The sequence below is a fragment of the Chlorocebus sabaeus genome, chromosome 8, assembly GCF_047675955.1.
Source record: "Chlorocebus sabaeus isolate Y175 chromosome 8, mChlSab1.0.hap1, whole genome shotgun sequence".
NCBI lineage: Eukaryota > Metazoa > Chordata > Mammalia > Primates > Cercopithecidae > Chlorocebus > Chlorocebus sabaeus.
In genome coordinates, this window is record NC_132911.1 from 58,095,255 (window position 1) to 58,119,857 (window position 24,603).

General features: G+C 47.4%; 1 protein-coding gene and 1 pseudogene across 7 annotated transcripts in view; one reads left to right on the plus strand and one right to left on the minus strand.

The window, feature by feature from the left end:
* Positions 1 to 24,603, plus strand: part of RGS20 (regulator of G protein signaling 20) — a 107,598-nt gene that overhangs the window by 13,840 nt on the left and 69,155 nt on the right. Inside the window, exon 2 of one of the 7 annotated variants that reach the window (XM_008000643.3) lies at positions 13,913 to 14,257. In XM_008000643.3, the coding sequence (XP_007998834.3) occupies positions 13,913 to 14,257 (345 nt within the window). Of the gene's footprint in view, positions 1 to 13,912; positions 14,258 to 14,504; positions 14,945 to 15,530; positions 15,744 to 24,603 lie in introns of those variants that run through there. The other 6 variants (XM_008000641.3, XM_008000638.3, XM_038000503.2 and 3 more) reach the window with 6 other exon arrangements.
* On the minus strand, positions 21,592 to 22,552 carry LOC119624934 (ubiquitin-ribosomal protein eS31 fusion protein-like; annotated as a pseudogene).

Genomic DNA, 24,603 nt, shown 5'->3' on the forward strand with positions numbered 1-24,603 from the left:
ATGCCTCAGCCTCCCGAGTAGCTGAGATTACAGGTGTGTACCACCGTGCCCAGCTCATTTTATCCATTTTTAGTGGAGACGGGGCTTCACTATTTTGGCCAGGCTGGTCTTGAACTCCTGGCCTCAAGTGATCTACCCGCCTCAACATTCCAAAATACTGGATTACAGGCATGAGCCATTGTACCTGGTCGACTGCACAGGGTTTTGAGACAGAGGTGTGAATATTGCAAAGTCTTGAAGCTCACAGAATTCAGAGCTTGATGGGAAAACAGACTATCACAATACAGAGCACACAGGCAACCCCAACGTGACAGAGCTTCCTGAGGGAAATGGCATCTAAGCTAAGACTTGAAGGCTAAATAGGAGAGGAGATTGCCCTGGGAGAGAAGAAGGGGAAACTGGAGAGGGGAGTGATTCAGGCAGAAGAAGCAGTTGACACAAAGTCCCAGGAATGAGAATGAACAAGGAAATTTTAGGAACGGAAGGAACATGAATGTGAAGGTGCTTTGAGTACCAAGGAATAGGTGACAGAAAGATGGGTAGACAGAGTACACATCAACAAATCGCAGAACGTCTTCTATGCCATGTAAAGTCACTTGAACTTCATCCTGCAGAGAAATGAGGAGCCCCTGTGAGGCTAAAAGGAAGGAAAGAACAGGACACACTTACCTTTTTTTTTTTTTTTTTTTTTTCTTTTGAGTCTTCCTCTGTCACCCAGGCTAGAGTGCAGTGGCGCAATCTCAGCTCACTGCAACCTCTGCCTCTCGGGTTCAAGCGATTCTCCTGCCTCAGCCTCCCGAGTAGCTGGGATTACAGGCACCCGCCGTCACATGCCTGGCTAATTTTTGTGTTTTTAGTAGAGGCGGGGGTTTCACCATGTTGGCCAGACTGGTCTTGAACTTCTGACCTTAGGTGATCTGCCTGCCTTGGCCTCCCAAAGTTCTGGGATTACAGGCTTGAGCCACCGAGCCCAGCCTCACATTTATGTTTTAGAAAGATCCCTCATCTGTAAGGTGGGGAATGGAGTGGGGTGGACACAGGTGCTGTGTAGGTGCAAAGGCTGGAGCTGTTTAGGAGGCCACTGCAATTTAATTAAGAGAGCTGGGAAATAACCGAGGAGACGTTGAGAAGTACGTGCTTGGGGAGGCAGGTTGGCTCTGGAACTCTCGCTGGGGATTATGTTCTGCTTCCTCTGTAAGGTGGAAGGTTTGGGGTTTGGATGTGTGAGTGTCCTAAGAGAGGGCATCGGAGACTGATTATGTATCAGAGAATGGGCCGCATGCTGAACCCAGATGTAGGCTTGGCAAGAAGCCCTAGAGACCACCTTCACTAAGCACCATGGCACAAACAAGGAAACTGAGGCCCAGGTGAGTACAGAGATGATCCAAAGTCACAAGGGAAACTTGTGGTCAGGTCTTCCTCTCCTGACACTTCCTCCACTGCTCTGTGCTTTAGCCAGCTGTCTCCCTTTATTTCACCAGTACCTCAGGAGAGTAGCAGAGCCTGGGAAATTGTGACAATTCAAATGGTGGCAGTGTGAAATTTATCTCTTATGCCACTCAAAAAAGAGAAGTTTAAAAAAAAAAAAATTATTCTGAGCAACAGCATCCCCTACATTTCACATGCTACATTTTTCATGCCTGCATTTGCTTCCACCAGCTCTTGGGATTTGGATGAAAAGGTTTTTCATTTCTCATGGTTACTAACATCCATCTTCAAAAAACCTTAGGATGAAATATTACAGTATGGACCTTGTTGACTTGTTTTACAGACTAACAATATTCTGGACTCCACGGATTTAATTTACCAAAGGTGTCTGGCATTACCTGAGGCAGATCCTGCTAATGTCTTCACTTTGGTGTGTATTCTTTACTATGTAAAATGTCAGGGGGTCTGTCATTTCTAATGCCCTGTTGGCATCTAAAATACTGTTTCCAAATTTTAGGTAAATCCAACCATTATGGAAGTAGCATTCTTCTTTCTTTTTTTTCTTTTCCCCAAGACAGGGTCTCAGATCACCAGTGCAGTGGTGTGATCCCAGCTCACTGCAGCCTAAACTTCCTGGGCTCAGGTGATCCTCCTATCTCAGTCTCCAGGATAAGCTGGGACTACAGGCACACACCACCACATCTGTCTAATTTTTTTGTATTTTTTGTAGAGCCGGGGTTTTGCCATGTTGCCCAGGCTGGTCTTGAACTCCTGTGCTCAAATAATCTGTCCACCTCAGCCTCCCAAAGTGCTGGGATTACAGGCACGAGCCACCGTGCCTTGCCAAAGCTGTGTCATTCTTTTTACTATTTTTGTATTATTCAGAGAACTAATCAATTTACTAAGTAAAGTGAAGAATTAGCAGCCATGTGACTAACTGAGCTAGTACCTACACAATTCAAGTCAGTAATTCAACCTCCTGTGTAGGCTTGGAAATATGGAATTAGTAATTAGTCATTGAATTCCTATTATTTGCTGAGTGTGAGAGGATGGCAAATTTAAATTTTGGTCTAAGACGATGAATGTGGTCAAAAGTACTTAATTACTCCTAGAAATTATCATAAATAGGCATTGGGAGAATATGAACCAACAATATCACTCTCATAGATCACAGTCATCAGCATCAGTTAACAATGACTGTCTCTTGGATATGGTGTCAAGGAGCGTGACAGCCAGGAGGCGGGACTGGGGAGCCAGTTCTACTCCTTACTCGCACTAACAGAAATCATCCTCACTGGTCTGCAGTTTACTCATTGAATAGCTGGGAGCAGGAGGGAGTAGTTATTGAAATAACATTTATAGGAACATTTTATAAATGTTTATACCTCAGGGTAAAAAAAAAGTCAACATTTTTATAATAAAGATAAGTATACAGAACATGTGTTTTTATAGGGTTCTACTATTCTCTAGGAATAACTTCTTTGGTAAAAATATACATATGTATGTCTATATTAGATATAGATATACATACTGAATTTTTAAAATTATAAACCTCCATGATAAGAAAATACTGTAGTTTGAACAAATGCATTTTTTTTTTGAGATGGAGCCTCCCTCTGTTACCCAGGTTGAAGTGTAGTGGGGTAATCTCAACTCACCGCAACCCCCGCCTCCCAGGTTCAAGCGATTCTCCTGCCTCAGTCTCCCAAGTAGCTGGGATTACAGGTACACACCACCACGCCTGGCTAATTTCTGTATTTTTAGTATTTTTAGTAGAGACAGGGTTTCACCATGTTGGCCAGACTGGTCTTGAACTCCTGACCTCAGGTGATCTGCCTGCCTCAGCCTCCCAAAGTGCTGGGGTTACAGGCATGAGCCACCACGCCTTGCAACAAATGTAATTTTTATGGAGCTGAGGATCCCGGAAAAACATTCTAAAGCTTCAAAAATGAGTTTTAAATGTTTCTTTTCAATTTTCTGATATCAAATGTAATAACTCCTGTCCTGCTCTTTGGGGATATAGAATGCTACAGGAAAAGAAACAGGAGCTTTAGTTTATTTCATATTTGTTTTTCTTTTTAGTTAGTTAGCAAATATAAAAAGTGGGGAGAAAGCACAGTTAGATCTTGGAATCTTAGGACTTTGACACATGGACTCTTTGTATTCCTGTTATTTAAAACGTTGTTTAGTTAATTCACATTTATTTATTAGAACATTCAAAATTAAAACGGGCTGGGTGCGGTAGCTTCTGTCTGTAATCCCAGCACTTTGGTAGGCTGAGGTGAGCAGATCACTTGAGGTCAGGAGTTCGAGACCAGACTGGCCAACATGGTGAAACCCCGTCTCTATGAAAAATACAAAAATTAGCCAGGCATGCTGGCAGTTGCCTGTAGTCCCAACTACTCAGGAGGCTGAGGCAGGAGAATTGCTTGAACCTGGAAGTTGGAGGTTGCAGCGAGCCAAGATTGCACCACTGCACTCCAGCCTAGGTGACAGCGCAAGAGAGACTCAGTCTCAACACAAACAAACAAACAAAAAACCAAAACAACACAAAATTAAAATAGCACAGCCTTACAGTTGTCAGGACCAGTAGGCTACACACACCAAGATAACGTGGAAAGGCTTATTGATCACATATTGAGGCTCTCTGGGCAGAACAGGGCAGGACCCCAAGCAGGCCCAAAACTGGCAGAGAAAGGAGCATGGTTTGGGGTTCACAGTGGGACTGAGTGGAGGGTTCTCCTTTGCAAGGACCAGGACTTGCGTGGTTTGAACTTCCTGCAGGTGCTGCCCAAGGAGGGCGCACCGGCACTTTTGTGTCAGCTTGCCCAGATATCGGGCAGACGGAGGGGTAGGAGTGATGGTGACTAGAAGCTGCCAATGGCCAGACATTTAAAAAATTGATTCTGTATCACAGACTCTTTATTACAACAATATGAAGAATAAAATATATAGTCAGTCTCCATCCCGCCCTTTCCAACCACCATTCTCTCACCCAAGGCAACAACTCTTCACTTTTTTCAGCTCCTATGCTCTATACATCCTTACAGAGATAGTCTATGTATACACAGATATATGTGTGTACACACACACACACACACACACACGCCCCCCTCATTCCCTTTACAAGGAACAAAGAGTTAGACACCAGCTAGACTGGGGTTTGTTTATATTCCTTCAAACCTGCTCTGCTATTTTCTAGATATGATTCGTTGGGCAAGATTTTTCACCTTTATGAGTTTCTGAGGTTTTTACAGTCTTCTGTAAAATGCATATGAGACTAATGCCTGCATGCATTGTTATTGTATGGAATAAATGATGCATCTTTGGAACAGTATTAGGAACATTATAGATGGTGTCCCTTTTATCTTATTTTTCTTCAACTTCTTGAGCTGCACTTCATCAGCCTCATTTGAAATTTCCCCTTCCTTTGTTGACTCTGAAATACGAGGAATTTTCTAGGCTTTCCTCCTTGGCCTTTTTCTCATTTCACTTGACTCATTCTCCCTGGCTAAGCTTGACTGTGTCAGTGGCCTTGAGACAGCCTAGGGACTGATGATTCCACTCAGCTGTGTCTCCTGAGGTCCACACAGAAGCTACAAATATCTGCTGAGCATTGCGATATAAATGTCTAGCAGCACTTCAAAATTAGCAATATGGGCCAGGCACGGTGGCTCATGCCTGTAATCCCAGCAAGCACTTCAGGAGGCCGACGTGGGTGGTTCACGAGCTCAGGAGTTCAAGACCAGCCTGGCCAAGATGGAGAAAATGTGTCTCTACTAAAACTACAAAAATTAGCCAGGCGTGGCGGCAGGAGCCTGTAATCCCGGCTACTCAGGAGGCTGAGACAGGAGAATTGCCTGAAGCTGGGTGGCAGAGGTTGCAGTGAGCCGAGATCGCACCACTGCACTCCAGCCTGGGTGACAGAGTGAGACTCCATCTCAAAAAAAAAAAAAAAAAATTAGCAATATGTCTTCCCCTTTCCCCAGACTTTTCTTTTCCTGAGTTTTCTATCTCAGCACATGGTTCCCTTTCGACCTAGAAACTTGGAGGTATAATTCTTGACCTTGCTCTTGTTCTCATTTTGAACCTCCAATCAATCCTCAAATTTTGACCACATTACTCTGAATTATCTCTTGATCTGTTCACTTAGTTCCAACCCATTTAAAACTTTCCTGGATCAAGTCACAAGCATTTCTCAAAACATTATTGCAGGCCAAGTGTGGTGGGTCACACCTGTAATCCCAGCACTTTGGGAGGCCGAGGTGGGTGGATCACCTGAGATCAGGAGTTTGAGACCAGCCTGGCCAACATGGTGAAACCCTGTCTCTACTAAAAACACAAAAATTAGCTGGGCGTGGTGGCGGGTGCCTGTAATCCCAGCTACTTAGGAAGCCGAGGCAGGATAATCGCTTGACCCTGAGAGGCGGAGGTTGCAGTGAGTTGAGATCGTGCCTCTGCACTCCAGCTTGCGTGACAGAGTGACAGTTCATCTAAAAAATATATATATGTGTGTGTGTGTGTGTGTGTGTATATGTGTATGTGTGTGTATATATATGTATATGTATATATACATATATATATATATATATTATTGCAACAGCTTGTCCCTGGTCTGCTTTCCAGTGATGCCTGCTTCTAAGTAACACTAGAGAACAGAGAGATCTTTCACAAACACACACATGATTGTGTTGACTTCCTGACTAAATGTTGTCAGGGGATACTCTTCTCCACCTAGATATGGTTCAGACTCTTTAAATTGATTCAGTCTTCTCTCTCGGATTCTGTCTCTCAGTTTCCTGTTCTCTAGGGATCCTATCCAGTTCCAGTAGGTTTAAATACCTTTGTATGCTAATGCTTCCAAATTCACATCTCCTAGACTCCCACTCAGACCTCCCTACCCTAAGCCCAAGCCTCTTTTACATCAAACTGCCTGACATCTCCATTTGAATGACTCATAGCCATCTCAAAAATCTGTCTTTAGCAGGATTCTTGATTTTCCTCCCTAGTCCTCTCTGTTCGGTAAACCATTCAACTGCTCAAGTAAGAAAACACACTAGGAATTATCTTTGATTCTTTTTTTTTCTCAGCCTGCACTTACAATCCATCTGAAGTCCTGTTAATTCGATCTTTAAAACTTCTGCCAAACCTGTCCATTTATTTATGTTTTTATTTACATGACCTGTCCAAGTCATCATCATCTTTCTTATTCCTACCCTTGCCCCCTTCCCAATTCACTCCAATACAAAGCAGCCAAAGGAGTCTTTGAAGATATAAACTAGATGTCTCTCTTGCTGAAAAACCTCTCAGTGATTTCCCATTGCTTTTAAAATAAAATCCAAAGTCCTTACCATGATTTGGTTGCCCTATTCAGACAATACGGACCCTTACTACCATCCCATTCACCACACCATGATAGCAGGTCATGTTCTTTCTCATTCACGGAATCCCAAGCATCTAGGACAGTGCCTCCTACATAGGAGACACACAATAAATGTTTGTTGAAAGAATGAGTAAGTGAGTGGCTTACAAGACCCTTCCTGGTCTGGTTTTTGTTTCTGCTGTTCTCTCTCTACTCCCCCATGTCACAATCTATGTTCCATCAAACGCTAGGAGCAGAATGAGACTAGGCAATATCTCTCTTACAAGCACTTTGAGTGGTGGCAGCAGAAATCAAGTGAGAGAACCCCAAGAGATAGCTGCAAACTCAATGACAGAATAAAGAGTAATTAACTGAGCCGTCCTTCCTCCCTGGATGGACTTCTTGGGCTCCTCTCAGCTCACATCTTGAGGGTTTTTTTAGTTTAGTAAAATATAAATAACATAAATTTCACCATTTTAGGCATACAATTCAATGGCACTATCTATTTCCAGAACTCTTTTATCTTCCTGATGTAGTTCAGATGTTGTCTCCTCTAAATTTCACGTGGAATTGTAATCCCCAGTGTTGGAGGCATGATCTGGTGGGAGGCAATTGAGTCATGAGGGCAAATCCCTCATGGCTGGATGCTGTCCTCATGATAGTGAGTGAGTTATCAGGCGATCTGGTTGTTTAAAAATATGTGGTACCTCCCTCCTCTACTCTATTTCTTGCTCCCCCTCTTGCCATGTGACAGGCCTGCTCCCACTTCACCATCCACCATGAGAAAAACCTCCCTTAGGCCTCCCCAAAACCTGGACAGATGCCAGTGCCATGCTTCCTGTACTGCCTGCAGAACCATGAACCAATTAAATTGTTTTTCTTGATAAATGACCCAGTCTCAGGTATTTCTTTCTTTTTTTTTTTTTTTTTTTTTTTTGAGACGGAGTCTGGCTCTGTCGCCCAGGCTAGAGTGCAGTGGCCAGATCTCAGCTCACTGTAAGCTCTGCCTCCTGGGTTTTCGCCATTCTCCTGCCTCAGCCTCCCGAGTAGCTGGGACTACAGGCGCCTGCCACCACGCCCAGCTAGTTTTGTTTTTTTTTTTTTTTTTTTTTTTTTTTGTATTTGTTAGTAGAGACGGGGTTTCACCGTGTTAGCCAGGATGATCTCGATCTCCTGACCTCCTGATCCGCCCAACTCGGCCTCCCAAAGTGCTGGGATTACAGGGTTGAGCCACCGCGCCCGGCCTCAGGTATTTCTTTATAGCAATGCAACAATGGCCTGATACACGTCTCAAACAGAAATTCTATATCCACCAAACAATCACTCCCCATTCTCCTCTCTTCTCAGCCTTTAGTAACCTCTATTCTACTTTCTGTCTCTATGAATTTGCCTATTCTTGGCTCCTCATATAAATGGAGTCATATAATATTTGTCCTTTTGCGTCTGTCATCTTTTACTTAACATCATGTTTTTAAGGTTCATCTACGTCATAGAGTGTATCAGAATTCCACTCCTCTTTATGGCTGAATGATATTTGAGTTTGTTTTTAATTCACCTGTCCAACAAATATTAATTGAATACTTTATCCATCCAAGCACTTTTCTAGATTCTATGGAGATAGCAATAAGCGAAAGAGACAAAATTATTGCTTAATTCTTACAAATAAACAAGTGATTATATACTATGTCAGATGGTGACAAGGGCTATAGAAAAAAAAACTGTATAGCAGAGAGGAACTGTAGAGGAGGAAGAGATCTCAGAGGCAAAGTGGAATCATTCGTGTAGTTCTTTGAGAGCTAGAGTAAGGATTTTGGATTTTACTCTGAAATCAGAAGTCAATAGAAAGTCTGGAGCTGGGATGGGTGTGGTGGCTCACACCTGTAATCCCAGCCCTTTAGGAGGCTGAGGAGGGTGGATCGCTTGAGACCAGGAGTTCAAGACCAGCCTGGCCAACATGATGAAACCCTGTCTTTACTAAAACTACAAAAAAATTAGTTGGTCATCATGGCACACTCCTGTAATCCCAGCTACTAGGGAGGCTGAAGCATAAGAATTGCTTGAATCCAGGCAGCAGAGGCTGCAGTGAGCCCTGGGATCCAACAAAGCAAGACTCTGTCTCAGAAAAAAGAAAGAAAGTCTACAGCTGTAGAGTGACATTTTCAAGGATAACTGTTTTGAAGGATAACTTTGGCTTCAGTGTTGAAATGAGACTATGACAGGAAATATGGTAAAGGAAAGGAGAAAGATCAGCGAGGGGTGTGCATTAGTCAAGGTTCCCCAGAGAATCAGAAGCAATAAGAGGGTGTGTGTGTGTGTGCGTGTGCGCGCGCATCTGTGTGTTACATGGGGAGAGATATACTTTAAGGAATTGGCTCATGTAATTGTGGGGGATGTTAAGTCTGAAATCTGTAGGGCAGGCCAGCAGGCTGGAAATTCAAGTAAGAGCTGATGTTGCAGTCTTCATTCTGAAGTCCACAGGATAGGATAGGAAGGTTCGAAACTCAGTCAGGGTTTCCATGTTGCAATATTGAGGCCAAATTCCTTTTGAGGCAGAATATACTCCATGCCTCTTCTTAGCCTCTGGTGGTTTGCAGTCAACCTCTGGCATTTCTTGGGCTGTGGATGCATCAACCCAATTTCTGCCTTACATGGCATTCTCTCTGTGTGTATATCTGTGTCCAAACTTCCCTTTTGTATAAGGACACCAGTCATGCTGGAATAGGGTGGCCTTCATCTTACTAATTACATCTGCTGCAATGCTATTTCCAAGTGAGGTCGTATTCCAAGGTACTAGGGACTAGGATTTTAATACGTAAATTTTGGGAGGTGCAAGTCAACGTATAACACAGGGTAACAGCTGTGAATATGAAGTAGTTGGATTTGGCCACAGAATTTTAAAAAGAGAGTCTGGGATACTCCAATGTTTTTCACCTGAACAAAAATAGTTAAATTGCCATTTACTAAGCTGGTGAAGACTGCAAGAGGAGAAAGTTTGGAGAAGAATAACAAGGGTTCAGTTTTTATATAAGTTTCAAAGCACCATATCCGGCGGGGCATGGTGGCTCATGCCTATAATCCCACCACTTTGGGAGGCCAAGGTGGGAGGATCACATGAGATCAGAAGTTCGAGATCAGCCTGACCAACACGGTGAAACCCCATATCTACTAAAAATACAAAAATTAGCTGGGCAAGGTGGCGCATGCCTGTAATCCCAGCTACTAAGGAGGCTGAGGCAGGAGAATCGCTTGAACCCAGGAGGTGGAGGTTGCAGTGAGCTGAGATCACACCACTGTACTCCAGCCTGGGTGGCAGAATAAGACTCTGGAAAAAAAAACCAAAAACAAAACAAAACAAAACAAAAAACACCATCTCCTACCCTAAGTCCCTTACTTGGCTAGTAATGCCTGTGGCGAGAACAGAGGACCCAGTTATCTGCAGGAGCAGGGCAGACAGAGCCTTTGAGTGTTTCCCTTCCCTAGACATACAAGTCATCTAAGTAGCTCTCATGTCTGGCCCACTCCACTTCCCTTTCCAGCCCCTCCTCCCTCGTTATCATTGCCTCCATTACACATCTCTTTATGACATCTCCACATAAGCCCTAGGCATAAATACATTTTAAAAGTTATTAAAAGAATGGAACAAGTCAGAACTGATTATGAGCTGCAGAAATATTCTTATTAAGAGTTGTATGTTCACGAGGAACATTGAGATTCTGAAGGAACCTTAATAATGGAAACATATTATGAAGAGTTGGGTTCACCTCAAATTAATATTAACCTGTGACTCTAGTAGCCAGGATCTGTTATTTATATTGCCACCTTTCAATCTGCATAATTTATGGTCAGTGCAGGGGAAGATTTGCCTTTATAGTTTTCACTGTCAGCTAGATTCTTCGATCCAAGTGGAAGAATTACATTTCCAAATAACAGAAAGTTAAAATGTATAATATGACTAAACTACAACAAAGTGGAACTTAAAAATAAAGTCCAGGAGAAAATAGGTCATTTCATAAAACTAACTTCAAATTCTGTTAGAACCGTGACTTTAATTCTAAAGGCTCTCAGAAAGTTTTGGTACAGGAGTCCTTTATTCTGCTATGGATGTTTCCTTTATGAAATGCTGCTGTTTAAGCATGAAAGAAAACCTTCCATTTGAAGTGGGCAAGACATTGTTCATATGGATTTAGGCTGTGGCGATTTTCGTTTGCATAAAGGCACTCTGGTTGCTGTTCAGTAGTCAACATGATTGTTTAGGGATGTGGTGGTTCAATCAGAATAAAGTATTCCCCAAATAATCTGGATCCCTAAGGGCCAGTGCTTCCAGGAATACGGTCCTGATAATCCAATCTGTGGCTAATATTATTGAAAGCCTTAGACTGTCAAATAGAATCTGGCCTAAAAGGAGGACAAGGCTCTCTGAAGTGCAGCCCTTCGGGCAGCTGAAGGTCTTTTCTCAGATCGAATTTTTTGGCTACATTGATACTCTTCGGCTCCGTCCTTGCCAGAAGTGCGGAAGGATTCCTTCCAACTTGCTTGATTCACCCTCAGCCCCTCCCCTAACTGGAGAAGCCGCTGGGTTCCACGAGCCAGACTCGCGGTGGCTTCAGAGAAGCAGGCGAGCAGGCGGCTGATCCGGAGGCCAGTGTGGGGCCGGCAAGCGGTGACTGTCTCCAGAGGAGCAAAGGAGCTGAGTCTTGTTTTTCTTGGATCAGGTTTGGGACTTTTATTCTGTCTGACCATTTCCACCACTTCCCTCACAAGAGTCTCTGTCTCAAAGCACAGGACCGAAGCAAAATGCCTAATGAAGCGTGCCCAAGGAAGGGGCAGGGGCGTGCAAGTGACTCGGGAAGAAGGACTGGGGTGAGGAGAGAAACGAGGTTACGAGTTCGCTCGTTCTCACAAAACCATTTGAAAACAGGAGCTGGAGACGCCAAATTCTGGAACCCACAAAAGGCCTTTGGAGCTCGCTCCGGCTCCTCGAAGTTGGGCGTGCGTCGCAGAAGAGTGCTGGGCGCTCCCTTTCAGCATTTTCGGCTTTGTTCAAGCCCTTGCGTAGGGTCGGGAAGGTCGTGGGTGGGCTCATCAGGCTTTAGGTCTCCAGGAACTCGGCTGGTCCTCTCTCGACTTCTTAGCGTAGGGTCCCGCCGGCCCGGGCGCCCTTGGCCGCCGAAGTTCCCGCCCTAGCCGAGGGCCCTAGCTCCGGAGCGGGGCGCAGACGCGGCCGCTGCCCCGCAGTCCCCCGCAGGTGCCTCCCAGGACCAGCTGCCGGGCGGAGGCCGAGCACGCTTGGCGGCAGCTGAGCCTCCACACCCCAAGCCCCAGCCCGGAGGGTCGCGTCCCCTGTCCTCCTCCCGGGCGAGACGAACGCTCAGCAGCTCATTCCCAGGGCGCCAAGACCGATTTCCAAGTCGCCCACTTTACCCCCTCCAGGAAGCTGTTGGCGCTTCTCCAGAAGCCTCCTCGGCTCCCAGCTCCAGCCCCTAAAATAAAAGCACCTTGCCAGAGAGCGGGGGAGGGGAGCAGCTGAACGGGGAGAATGAAAATACTAGGAGAACGACCCCATTCTCCAGGAAAAGGTAATGAGGGGAAGTGAAACAGTGTGAACTTACTCGGAAATGCAAACCGAGTTCAACTCACCCGGGAGCAAACAAACGACAGAAAGACAAATCAGCCACCGCACTCGCGGCTTTCCCAGAAAAGGCCTCATGAATGAGAATGGGTTGCTAGGTTTCCTTCCCTCTCTCCTGACAATCGCTTCCCACAAGACTTCCACCGCCGAAAGAAAACAGGCCGGGCCTGGTGACTGCGGAGTGAGGGAACCGCGCCAGGCCCACGAGGCCGCCCGCGACCGCTCCCGCCTTCAGGACCCTGGAGAGCGGCCGCCGCGCCCCTGGGACCCACGCCCAACCCAGAGCACCCGAGCTCGCCTCCCGCGCCTCACCACCCCGGCACTTTATTCGCTGCTTCCCGCCTCCACCTTCATTTTTTTTGGCAACCACCGCTCTTGTTTTTCACAGACAGATTAAATTGTTTTTTGTTTGGCATGAGGGGGTGTTTGGATTGGCCGAGCTACATTCCGATTTGTAACTACACTAAACGTCAGTGCACCAAGAAACTAAGAACGTCTCAAAGATGAGAGCCTGAACGAGGCAGGTGACCTTAAAAAGCCACTGAGTTCAATCCCTTTATAAATGAACTCAGAAAATAAAGAGCCTTTCCCAGTATTAGCCATTAAGTTCGTGGCAAGGTTGAGTGTAGAACCGTGGGTTTCTGACTTCTAAACTAATGCTTCCCTCCACTTTCCAAGGGGGGGGAAAAAAAACCTCATCGCTTAGGTCGCCTAAGCAACAAGTGGAAGGTGGAAAGGCCGGTGTTCCCAAGAATAAGAAGGACACACGGAGTTTGGAAAGGGGGTCCGTAGAGGGTTCACTTGTAGTAGCAGCCCTAACATGGAATCCCGGTGTTCCCTGCTCCACGTAACATAACCACAGCCGCAATGGCCAGTCCCTTTCTCCAACCAGCCTGTGAAGGGTCTGGGGCCCTTCAGCCACCTTCAGCCAGTATCTGGACCTTCCGTAGGCAACAATCCCAATAGAATCTAGTAGCCAAGGCGAACTCTGTGCCTCTGGCAGGCAGAACCCTGGGCACTTAGGGAGATGCGAAAGGGCAGGGGGAACAAGGGAAGACCAGAGAAGGGAGGGGAAGAGCAACAGTTACAAAAGTGAACTAAGATTTTCATCCAAATTCTGAAGAACCAGGAGATGTGAACACAGACCCTTCTGCATAGCGCATGTCACATTCAGCGCACCTAAGAGTCCCCTGGGAATGTTACTATGCAGATTCCGATGCAGTAGCCTGGGTGGGGCTCAAGAGTATTTCTAACAAGCTCCTAGGTGTTGGCGAAGCTGCTGGCCCACGGACCACACTTCAAGTAGCACGGAGTTAGGAAAAACAGGAGTGGGAGGGGAAAGAATCTAACTGTAGGCCTTTCCTTTTGCTTTCACCGACCTTCTCTTGCACCCCCAAAGTAACGCCTCAAAACTCTGTAGTAAAGAGCCCCGTCTAAGCGGCCGGACACCACATTAACCGTATGCTGGTTTTGTTTCTCTCTCCCTGCCCCAGCCCTTCCCGCCTGCACAGCTCCCAGACTCGCCTGCCGCCCCGAAGCTGCTCGGCCTCCTTTATAGCCCGCTTTCCAGCCTCACAAGGTTCTTCTCTCACCTTCTCCGGCGACCCCCTCCCGAAGCTCCCCGGAGGCGCCCGAACTTCTCCCCGCTGCTTCCCGCCCTGCCGGCCGCCCGGCTCTCGCGGGGGCACGAGGAGCTGCCAGGCCGCCTCTCGCTCCTGCTCGGGGCGGCGCTGGCACTGCCCGGCCGACCCTCGGGGGGTCGTCTGCTGAGGCCCCCCCGTCCGGTCGGCAAGCCCAGGGAAGAAGACGCCACCGCTGGGCAGAGCTCGCCCATGCCGGTGAGTATCGTGGTCTCCATTACGCCCCACACCCAGCCTCCCCAGGACACCAGCCTCTCCCGATTCTTCCTAACCCCGACTGACCCGCTCCGCCCGGGCCAGCAGCGGGGAAAGGCGGCAAGGTCGGTTAGGCCGGGACAAGGCTGGGCAAGTCATAGGACGGGACACTGGAGGCTCCCGGGACACCGCCCCTCCTCGCGGGAAGACACTCCAAGCTACTTTTTCCTGGGCCATTTCCTTTCCAGGGTCCAAGAAAACGGGAGGGAGCCCTCGCTCTTCCCTTTCAAACTGCCTTTCAAACTCCTGGCGTGTCGATCTCCTCCCCCTACTCCGAGCCTCCCCCGGACGCGCCTCCGCCGGCTCCCCGCGCTCGCTCTCCCACTCCCCTGCCCTCTCGGCAGGCAAGGGAGGAAATGACGTGATGTTATTTTTGTGTCAGGTCAGTTTCCAGCTTCAGCTTAGCCCTCCGGGCTCCAGGGAACTACCCCCGCGGCCCCACCGGGTCCCACTCTCGAGGGGACGCTGCGGGCTACGGGGACACGCGGTGTTGCGAGTCTGGAGAGCTGGGCGGCTCGGTTCCCCCTCCCGCTGCCCCCTGGTCTACTCCTCTCCCCGGACTCGGGAGTCCCTGGAGAAGGGGACGCGGAGGGCGACTGCCGAGGGTCTCAGCGGGATCCGGAGTCAGGGGTTAGTTCCTCCCCTTATCCCCCGCTCGTTTGCCGAGTGGGGCCTCCGCGCTCTGGCTAGCTGGGAGGGGGCGAGGGCCGCTTTCCAGGGCGGGAAGACCGGAGGCCGAGGCTGCGCCGGGGAGGGGCGGGAACAGAGCTCAGAGAGGCGCCCCGGGCCGCGGAGAAGGTAGGGGGCTGCCCTCTGTAGGCGGGCAGTCCACAGACTCGAGGCTCTGGGGACCGAGCACCCGCTCCGCGCCAGCCGCCCAACCCCGCTCCTCCCTCCCGCTCCCTTCATTCACAAGGTCCGAGCACGCAGTCCAGCACACTCGAGTCTCGCTCTGCCCCCGCGCGCCGAGGGGAGGCGATGACACAGAGGGCTTCGAGGACGCCCTCCACGCGCGCCTGGCTTCGTATCCACACTCTTGGGACTTGCTAATCCAGGGCTGGAGCAGTGAGGCTGCGGCCGGGGTGGAGGTCGCGCGCCGCGTGGGACCTCGGGGGTACCCCTAGCGCCCGCCGCGGTGGAGTGCGCCGCCGCTGGAGGGAGGCGAGACGTGGGATTGCCCGGCCGGGTAAAGGGAGTGAGGGGGCGGGGAGGAGGCAGAGCAAGGGGAGGAAGAGGCCGGGAAAAAAGGGCTACAGCAAAGACCGAGAGCCGGAGAAAGGGGAAAGGCGCCGGGAGCAATCGCAGATGTAGAGAGGGCAGCCCTCGGCGCTGCGATAGAAAGAAGGCACCCGCCGGACGCATGCGCACGGCGGAAGGAGGCGAGCCGGCCGGGGCTTCCCCTCCGGCTGGCGGGGTGGACAGTGGGCTCGTGAGTATCCTGGTTCCTCGACCTCTCTTTCTTCCTCTCGGGCTCTCCCTGAGGCTTCGTGCTGGAAAGTGGCCGAGGCTAGGAGGGGCGCGCAGCGCGTCCGAACCTCGGGGTGTCGCCGTTGCTGCTGGGCGGGAGCGGGTGCGAGTCGGGGGTTACTGCCGGTAGCTTTAGTGCGTGTTTGGGGGAGTGCGGGTGCGTCTGCGTCCGAAGAGGGGCTTCGCGCCACCAGGATCAGTATGTCCCGGGCCTGCCAGGGCGTCGGCGATTCCACCTCTGCGGCCTCGGGTCGGTGACTTGGTGGGGAACGCAGAAGTCTAGACTTTAGACCCTAGAAATCGCACTGATCACCCGAAGCGTATTTTGGAAAGTCCAGGCGGGTGGAAGCATCGGCGTTCTCACCGTGTAGGGAGAGGATAAGGCAGGGGCCAGGCGCCCGGGGCGGGTGGTTTGAGCGCCGCTGGGAAGGGAAAGGAGATAGAGCCTCCTGGAATCAGAGCGCCTGCTTTTAGGAGAAGTGCAACCAGGGCAGGGGCACCGAGGGGCAGGGTGAGGAAGTGGGCGCCCGGCGCATGGACCCCAGAGGACCGACTAGGTGTGGGCGTTCACTCGGAGCCTCTGTTCATGCTCTTGAAAACCGAATGAACAGAGAAGTGCCCTCCACCCTTCGCCTGCGCCAAGGCAGTTAACGTGCAGGCGCCGCCGGGATTTTCCTGGAACAAATCCGGGCACTTGATCTTCCGCACCCTCGGAGCTGCCCTGGGAAGTCGGAACAAGTCTGGGCGCCCGGAATGCGGACTGGAAAGCAGGGAGCGGAGGGCGGGAGACTGGGGGCGGGAGGTGGGGGTGCGGGCTGCTGCTGGGGACCGAGGTGCGCGTTGGAGGGGAGGGTCTGTGTGCGCGGGTATCCTCCAGCGTTGGGGGAGCGGACGGGCCAGGGGCCTCTAGGGAAGCGGCGCTCCGGGACAAGGGCGGCTTTCCAGTCTCTGTGTGCGCCGCGATCCCCCCACCCAGCTCTGGCGGAGGAATGGGTGGGGGAGGAGCCCTGAAAGATGCAACTAGCTAAGAGTAGGGTGGGCGTTTTGGGGAAAGGTTTGCGTGCGCTGCGGCCCTCCGGCTGCTAGAGAAGTGGGCGAGAGAGAGTGGGCGCCGGGAGGGTGTCTATAGGCGCCGCGACCTCCCCCACCTCCCTCCACGCTTGTGGGGGAGTGAGTGGGGAAGGGGCATTGGGAGAGGCGGCGCGCCGACTCTGAGTTGCAACGTGAGCTTCCCGGACTTGACAGCATCAAAGGAAAACCCTGGCGAGCAGCCAGGGCCAGCGAGCTACCCCAGCAGCATGGACGAGGCGGTGCAGAGCGCTCGCGGACAGGCTAGGGGGATCCCTGGGGAGCAGCTGCTGCTCACGGACCACCGGCGATGCACGGGGTGGAGAAGTGAACGTGGTCGACAGGATTTCTATCTGGAAGGTGGACAGCGCTACAGGGGAATCTCCTCGATTCCTGTCCGTCTCATAATTTGGCAAAAGCTCGCGCCACTGCCCTCGACCTGGGCGACAGAGCGAGACTCCATCTCAAAAAAAAAAAAAAAAAAAAAATTAGCAAAAGCCTGTCGCTCTTTGTCGACCTCCCCACATTCCCCAGTCACCTGGCTGGGGTTTGTTGGTATCAAAACCCCAGCCGGTGCCCTCGGTGTCGGCAGGACCCTCGCCCACTGGCTAACGGAATCAGGCACCTGCACGCGGGCTCCTCATTGCCCTGGCGCGTGGGGAGCAAGGGGCTTCTGCATCAGTCTCCATCCACCCTGCTTGGGACACAGGTGGCAGGGCCCTGGAGTGGCTTGGCTTCATTTCACTCCTAGTGCCTCCACACCGTGGAATTGACTAAACAAATATTCAAGTTCGCAAAACGGTCTGACTTCCTCCCCAAACTTGACAAGGACATTTCTAGTGAAATTACTCTGTAAGTTTTTTTGGCACAACCACAGTTTGCAATTTACTGTTTTAAAATATTTTTTTCCTCAAAACCTAATTTTCTATTGGGTCTCATCCTGTTTATCTTCTGTTCATTAAGTGACATCTTTCTTTTTTTCTTTGAGACTCAGTTTCGATCTTGTTGCCCAGGCTGGAGTGCAATGGTGAGATCTTAGCTCACTGCAACCTCTGCCTCCTGGGTTCAAGCGATTCTCCTGCCTCAGCCTCCCGAGTAGCTGGGGCCGGGATTACAGGCAAGCGCCACCACTCCTGGCTAATTTTTTGTATTTAGTAGAGACGGGATTTCTCCGTGTTGGTCAGGCTGCTCTCGAACTCCCGACCTCAGGTGATCCACCTTCCTCGGCTTCACAAAGTGCTGGGATTACAGGAGTGAGCCACCGTGCCTGGCCATAAGTGACATCTTTTTTTTTTTTTTTTTTTTTTTTTTTACCACGTATTAGTAACGCATATGAGAGGCAATGTCGCCAAACCAGTGAGAGTCTTGAGCTCTGTAACCGGGTTCAGATCCCAACCTAACTGCATAACCTTGGACTAGCTACTTATCCTCTCTGGGCGTTAGTTTTATCATCTGTGAAATGGGGATAATAAGAGTACCTACCTCGGCCGGGCGTGGTGGCTCACTCCTGTAATCCCAGCACTTTGAGAGACCGAGGCAGGGGGATCACCTGAGGTCAGGAGTTCGAGACCAGCCTGGCCAACATGGTGAAACCCCGTCTCTACTAAAAATACAAAAAATTAGCTGGGTGTTGTTGCTGGCGCCTGTAATCTCAGCTACTCTGGAGCCTGAGGCAGGAGAATTGCTTGAACTCGGGAGGCAGAGGTTGTAGTGAGCCGAGATGGAGGAGCCACTGCACTCCAGCCTGGGCAACAAGAGCAAAACTGTCTCAAAAAAAAAAAAAAAAAAAAAAAAAGGAGTACCTACCTAACGGGCTAGCTGACAGCATTTAGTACATTAATAACATAGAGCTCTTATAACGGGATGGCACATACCAAGCAAAAGCTGTTATTACTATTATTATATTGAGGCTAAATTGGCTAGACTTCAAACTATAAATAAGATCAGTAACAGAATGCATATTTTTGTATACTATAAAGAGTATGCATAATGAAACACATGTCCATCATCAAAATTAGAAAAAGTCTTTTTTTTTTTTTTTTTTTTTTGAGACTGTGTCTCACTCTCTCACCCAGGCTGGAGTGCAGTGGCACGACTGAGGCCCACTGCACTCTTGAACTCCCAGATTCAAGGGATCCTCCCACCTCAGCCTCAGGAGTAGCTGAGACTTAAGGTACCTGCCACTGCACCTGGTTAATTTTTTAATTTTTATAGAGACAGAATCTCACTGTGTTGCCAGGGCTGATGAACAGCCAGTTTAAGATAATCTGAAAATGTACCTTAGGAACTTGAAGTGCTAACTTGTTTGAGATCACTGTAAATGTTTTAGCTGAAACATCCCTTATATCAGAAATACAGAAAGATGAAAATCAGGTTACTTATTCTACCTCCTTCGTTTTATGGATGAGGAAACATTCAGAGAGGTTAAGGGTCTGGGCCAGAGATCTCCAGCTAATTAGGGGCCAAAATAGAATGAGGACTTCTGACTCATTCCCCAGGGCTCTTACACACCACACTGCTGATTTCCTGTTTACTACGGATTAATGAACTGTTAACAGATAGAAAGTATAAATAAGGAAAAAGTGTATAAGCATGTGCTATCTCTAGCACCAAGAAGGACCAGGCAGTCATGTCATGACTACTGTTGTCCCACAGCTTTATCTTGGTCCCTCACATTATAAGACATGACCACATGACTCGCCTCAGGTAAGGTAAGGTTACAGATCAAGCTATTGTCAGAGCCAGCATTAGCATTTTAGGCCCCATTTGGGTATACATTTGATTGCAAATTCTGTTAATCTCTTGTAGCAGTTTTAGAAATCATCTTTGAGCTTTTCTTGAATTCTTAAAATACCCTTCCAGCTGGCTTTGAAGGTCTTTCCTATAACAAAGCCTTTTAGAAAAGGCCCTCAGAATTACACAGAAGATTTTATTATTCTAGATTTTATGGAGTAGCAACAGTAAAAGAGAAAAGCTTTCTTATGTTAATGCAGTAGCCTGTAACTGGTTTCATTCCAGGCACTTGAGTATCAGTTCCTGAAATCCTACTGTTCTTTTATTTCTGCATGTGGCCATCTAACCACATTCACCTTCCATGGACAGATGCAGATGGTGGCTTAAAGGTTCAGCCCTCGGCCGGGCGCGGTGGCTCAAGCCTGTAATCCCAGCACTTTGGGAGGCCGAGACGGGCGGATCACGAGGTCAGGAGATCAAGACCATCCTGGCTAACCCGGTGAAACCCCGTCTCTACTAAAAAATACAAAAATCTAGCCGGGCGAGGTGGCGGGCGCCTGTAGTCCCAGCTACTCGGGAGGCTGAGGCAGGAGAATGGCGTGAACCCGGGAGGCGGAGCTTGCAGTGAGCTGAGATCCGGCCACTGCACTCCAGCCTGGGCGACAGAGCGAAACTCCGCCTCAAAAAAAAAAAAAAAAAAAAAAACGTTCAGCCCTCATATTAACAGTTTAAGAATTATACAGCAGAGACTTTCTAGTGAACATCTGGTCTTACAAAGTTATTTATAGTGATAGTGTGTCTTCCAGGGAAGGTACTTCGAGGAATTATGCCTGCATCCTTGAAAAAGGAAACCATGGTTTTCTCCAGTGTGTGAACTGGCTACTGAGTATCTTATTATTATTATTATTATTTTTTGACCCCAAGAAACCTCTTGCATGAATACCCTACTCTTGACTTTGCATCTTGGGATACTTACTACATGTTCTTAGACAGAAGGACAGGGCATTAAGAAGGGAGTGACTTTCTAGCATGCTCCCAAGCCAGTTTGGCAGAACTTAGTTTTGAAATCACATGTGTCAAGTCAGGTCCCAATATGATTATAATGTGTATCACTGTCCAATTGGGAATATTTCAGATTGGTTTTCAGTGCAACACCAGGTGACTCACAATGTGAGCTTCTATTCAAACAAGTACAGTGTCAGTCAGCAACTAATAGGGCTCACACTCTGAGTCAGAGCTTAGCATTTAGTACAATAAGTGTGAGTCACTGACTACCCGGCACCATCTGAGATGGTCCCTGAATGTTACTTTGCGCAGCTAGCTCAAGAGTTAAGGTGATGCTGCTTGGAGTGAGTCAGTTTGTAGTACAATTGAATGGGCTCTTGGAGAGGCCATTCACAATCAAGTTTGATGTGGCTGAGTGCTCAAAGTAATATTACGTGATTATACATGGAGTAGATTACCTTGATTCTAATCCAGCTGATTAGAGTCTAGCTATTTGCACGGGGAATCACTTGAGAAATATGAGTAATATGCTCTGTTGCCCAGCAGTGATATTTTACATGAGTTATTTCAATAGTTATTAAAGCCAGTTGACCTTTCTGATTTGGGAATGCTCAATTTCTAGTTAAGCATGTATTTTATTCTAAAGTGTAAAATCCTTTTCATATGAGCATTTGAGTTTTAGGCAAAGGCATCTCATGCAAAGTTATCTGATAGCTTGGCTTCCTGAGGTGCTGGGTTGTACAATGTGCACCTCCGTCCAACAGTGAAGTAGTGGAGAACGCCCTGCTATCTGGTTTGTCTACATTTGTGCCCCTCTGAAGCTGACTGAATTGTGGTTGCTCAAGGCTAGAGCGCAAGTTTGTACTGCTGCTCTTAGACTAAGGACACCAGGCACTTTAACCCTTTTAGGGCTGAATAGCTAGAACCAACACTTATACAGCTGTTGGATTTTTGCAACCATGGAAAGAATTATGCAACCGACTCCTTACCTCACCTGTATAATGGACTTTTATGTCTCAGGGTGGAGTGATAATGAGATTTAAGGGACTACTAGATTTCTTTCTTTCTTTTTCTCTTTCTTTCTTTCTTTTTTTTTCCTTTCTTTTTTCTTTCTTTTCTTTTTTTTTTTGTTCACGTCTTTTATTAACTAATACACAATTACTTGTCCTCTGGTTTGTTGAAGCAATAAATCAGACAACATTAGCCACAATAACGCCTGTCAAAGTGGCTAGCCATAAAAACTCCAGCACCACATTCATCTGAAAGGCACTCCCAACGAAGGCCACTCATTCTGCCATTTTCATCCACCTTATAGTATTTCAGGACACCCACTTCACCTTCTTTCTCTTATGCTTATTCTTGGGAGTTGGATAAGATTTCTTCCTATTTTTGGTACTACCATGAAGTCTCAACACAAGACAAAAAGAGTAGATTCTTTTTGAATGTTGTAGTCAGAGAAAGTATGTCCATATTCCAGTTACTTGCCAGCTTCCAGTCGCTTGTCTTTGCTGATCAGGAGGAATTCCTTCCTTATCCTGGATATTGGCCTTTACATTTTTCGGTTGTATCCGAGGGTTCAACCTCGAGGGTGATGATCTTCCCTGTAAGGATATTTGCAAAAATCTGCATTTTGGTAGATGCTCCATCTGAGGTTGAGGGAAATGAAGAGATGGGTTAGACTATAGACACAGGAGAGGGTGCTGGCCAGAGAGCAGTCCAAGAGCACGCCCATAGATTTCTTAATTTGTATAAAAGTCCTGTTGATAATTACTGACAGGAAGTCATTATCCATAGAACTCAGATTAGACTACTGTTAAAAAGTACATGTGGCCAGGCGTGGTGGCTCACGCCTGTAATTCCCACACTTTAGTAGGCCAAGGCGGGTGGATCACTTGAGCCCAGGAGTTCCAGACCAGCCTGGGCAACACAGTGAAACCCCATCTCTTAAAAAAATGCAAAAAATTAGCTGGGTGTGGTGGTGCACACCTGTAGTCCCAGCTACTTGGGAGACTGAGGCCGGAGGATCACCTGAGCCTGGGGACACTGAGGTTGCAATGGGCCATGATCTTGCCTCTGCTCTCCAGCCTGGGCAACAGAGTGAGACCCTGACTTAAAAAAAAAAGTACATGTATATTTTTCTCTGTTCATCTTTTGATGACTCCAAAAGAATCTTACATGTATGGGATCTTCCATATACATTCATTTTGTTTTTACAAATATTTATTTCTAGTGATTACCCAGATATAGTTCATATATCTCCTGCTATAAAGAAAGATATATCTATTTCTTTGCATTTAAGGGGGACTTTACATAAAGAATTTAATTCTTCCTGACTTACTATAATCCCGGCAAATTTCGGTTGTTAGGACTCTTTAATGAATTAGAGTATTTCTAAAACTGAAACAACGTTTTTCTGTGTTTATTAGGTTTCAGTGATGAGCTGTTTGGTATTTTTGTGAGGTTTGTGACAGCTTTTAACTTCATTTACTTGAGTTATAACTTACAGTAAAGTTTACACATCTTAAGAGTGGAACTTAGTAAACTTCATGTAAGTGTACCCCCACAGAACCACCATTTAGATCAGGGTTTCTCACCTCAGCACTGTGGAGATTTGGGGTTGAATAACTCTTTATTGAAGGGAGTTATTGAATGGAATAACTCCATTGCACTGTAGGATGTTTAGCAGCATCCCTGATCTCCACCCACTGGATGATCCAGTAGCACCCTTCCCTGGATGCCATGACCAAAAATGTCTGTAGACATTGCCAAGTGTCCCCTGGGGCCAAAATCACTCACCACATCTCTAGATGAAGATACAGGATATTTTCAGCACCCTATGCTCTCCTGAAGAGCCCATCTCGCTTCCTCCCATTCAGGACTCTCACAGGTAACCACTTTTACAACTTCTTTTAAACTGCCTGCTTTTAAAGTTCATATGGAATTCAACAGTGTATAATAAATTTTGCATCTGGTTCTTTAGCTCAGCATTATGTTTTTGAGATTCATTTGTTGTTGTATGTCTTGTTATTTTTTAATGCTGTGCAGCATTCCTTTGTATGAACACACCACAGTGTATTTATCCATTCCACTACTGAAGAAATTTTAGTTGTTTCCAGTGTGGAGCTATTATTAATAATGCTAATATGAACATTCTCATTCATGTCTTTTGATGAACTTTTTTCCTTTGAGTATATACCCAGGATAAAAATTGTTGGGTAATAAGTCCAGTGTATGTTTAGCTTTAGTAGATATTGCAAAACTGTTTCATAGTCCAAATGAGTTTACATCCATCCCCACCAGCAAAGTGTGTATTGCTTCACATCTTCACCAGTACTTAGTATTGTTTGCCCACTTAACTTTAGTCATTCTGGTGGCTGTGTAGTAGTATCTCATTGTGGTTTTAATTTGTGTTTCCCTGGCTACTAATGGTGTTAAGCATCTTCCTATATGTTTTTGGGTCAAGTCATTTGTAAATTTTCTATTTAAAATGCCTCCACAAGCCTTTGGCCCTTTTTTCTTTTTCCTTTCTTTCTCTGTTTTTTTTTTTTTTTTTTTTTTTTTTGAGACAGGGTCTCACTCTGTTGCCCAGGCTGGAATGCAGTGGCACAATTAGCTGTAAAGCTGAGACTATAGGTGTGCACCTCCACACTCAGCTAAATTTTTTTATTTTGGCTAGGGAGAGGGGGTAGAGATGGGGTTTCACCATGTTGCCCAGGCTGGTCTTGAACTTCTGTTTGGCCCATTTTTCTATTGTGCCATTGATCTTTTATTATTGTTATTATTGATCTGTCAGAGTTCTTTATATATTCTGGATACAGGCCATCTGTCAAAACTCTGTGTGTGTGTGTGTGTGTGTGCGTGCGTGCGCGCACGTGTGCACTGCAAATCTCTTCTTCCAGTCTGGCCTGCCATTACACTCTCATTCCATTATCTTTTGACTTTCATAGTTTCTGTTGGAAAGTTATGCTTCTTTGAAGGTAGCCTGTTTTTATCCTCTGGCTAAAGTTTTTCTCTTG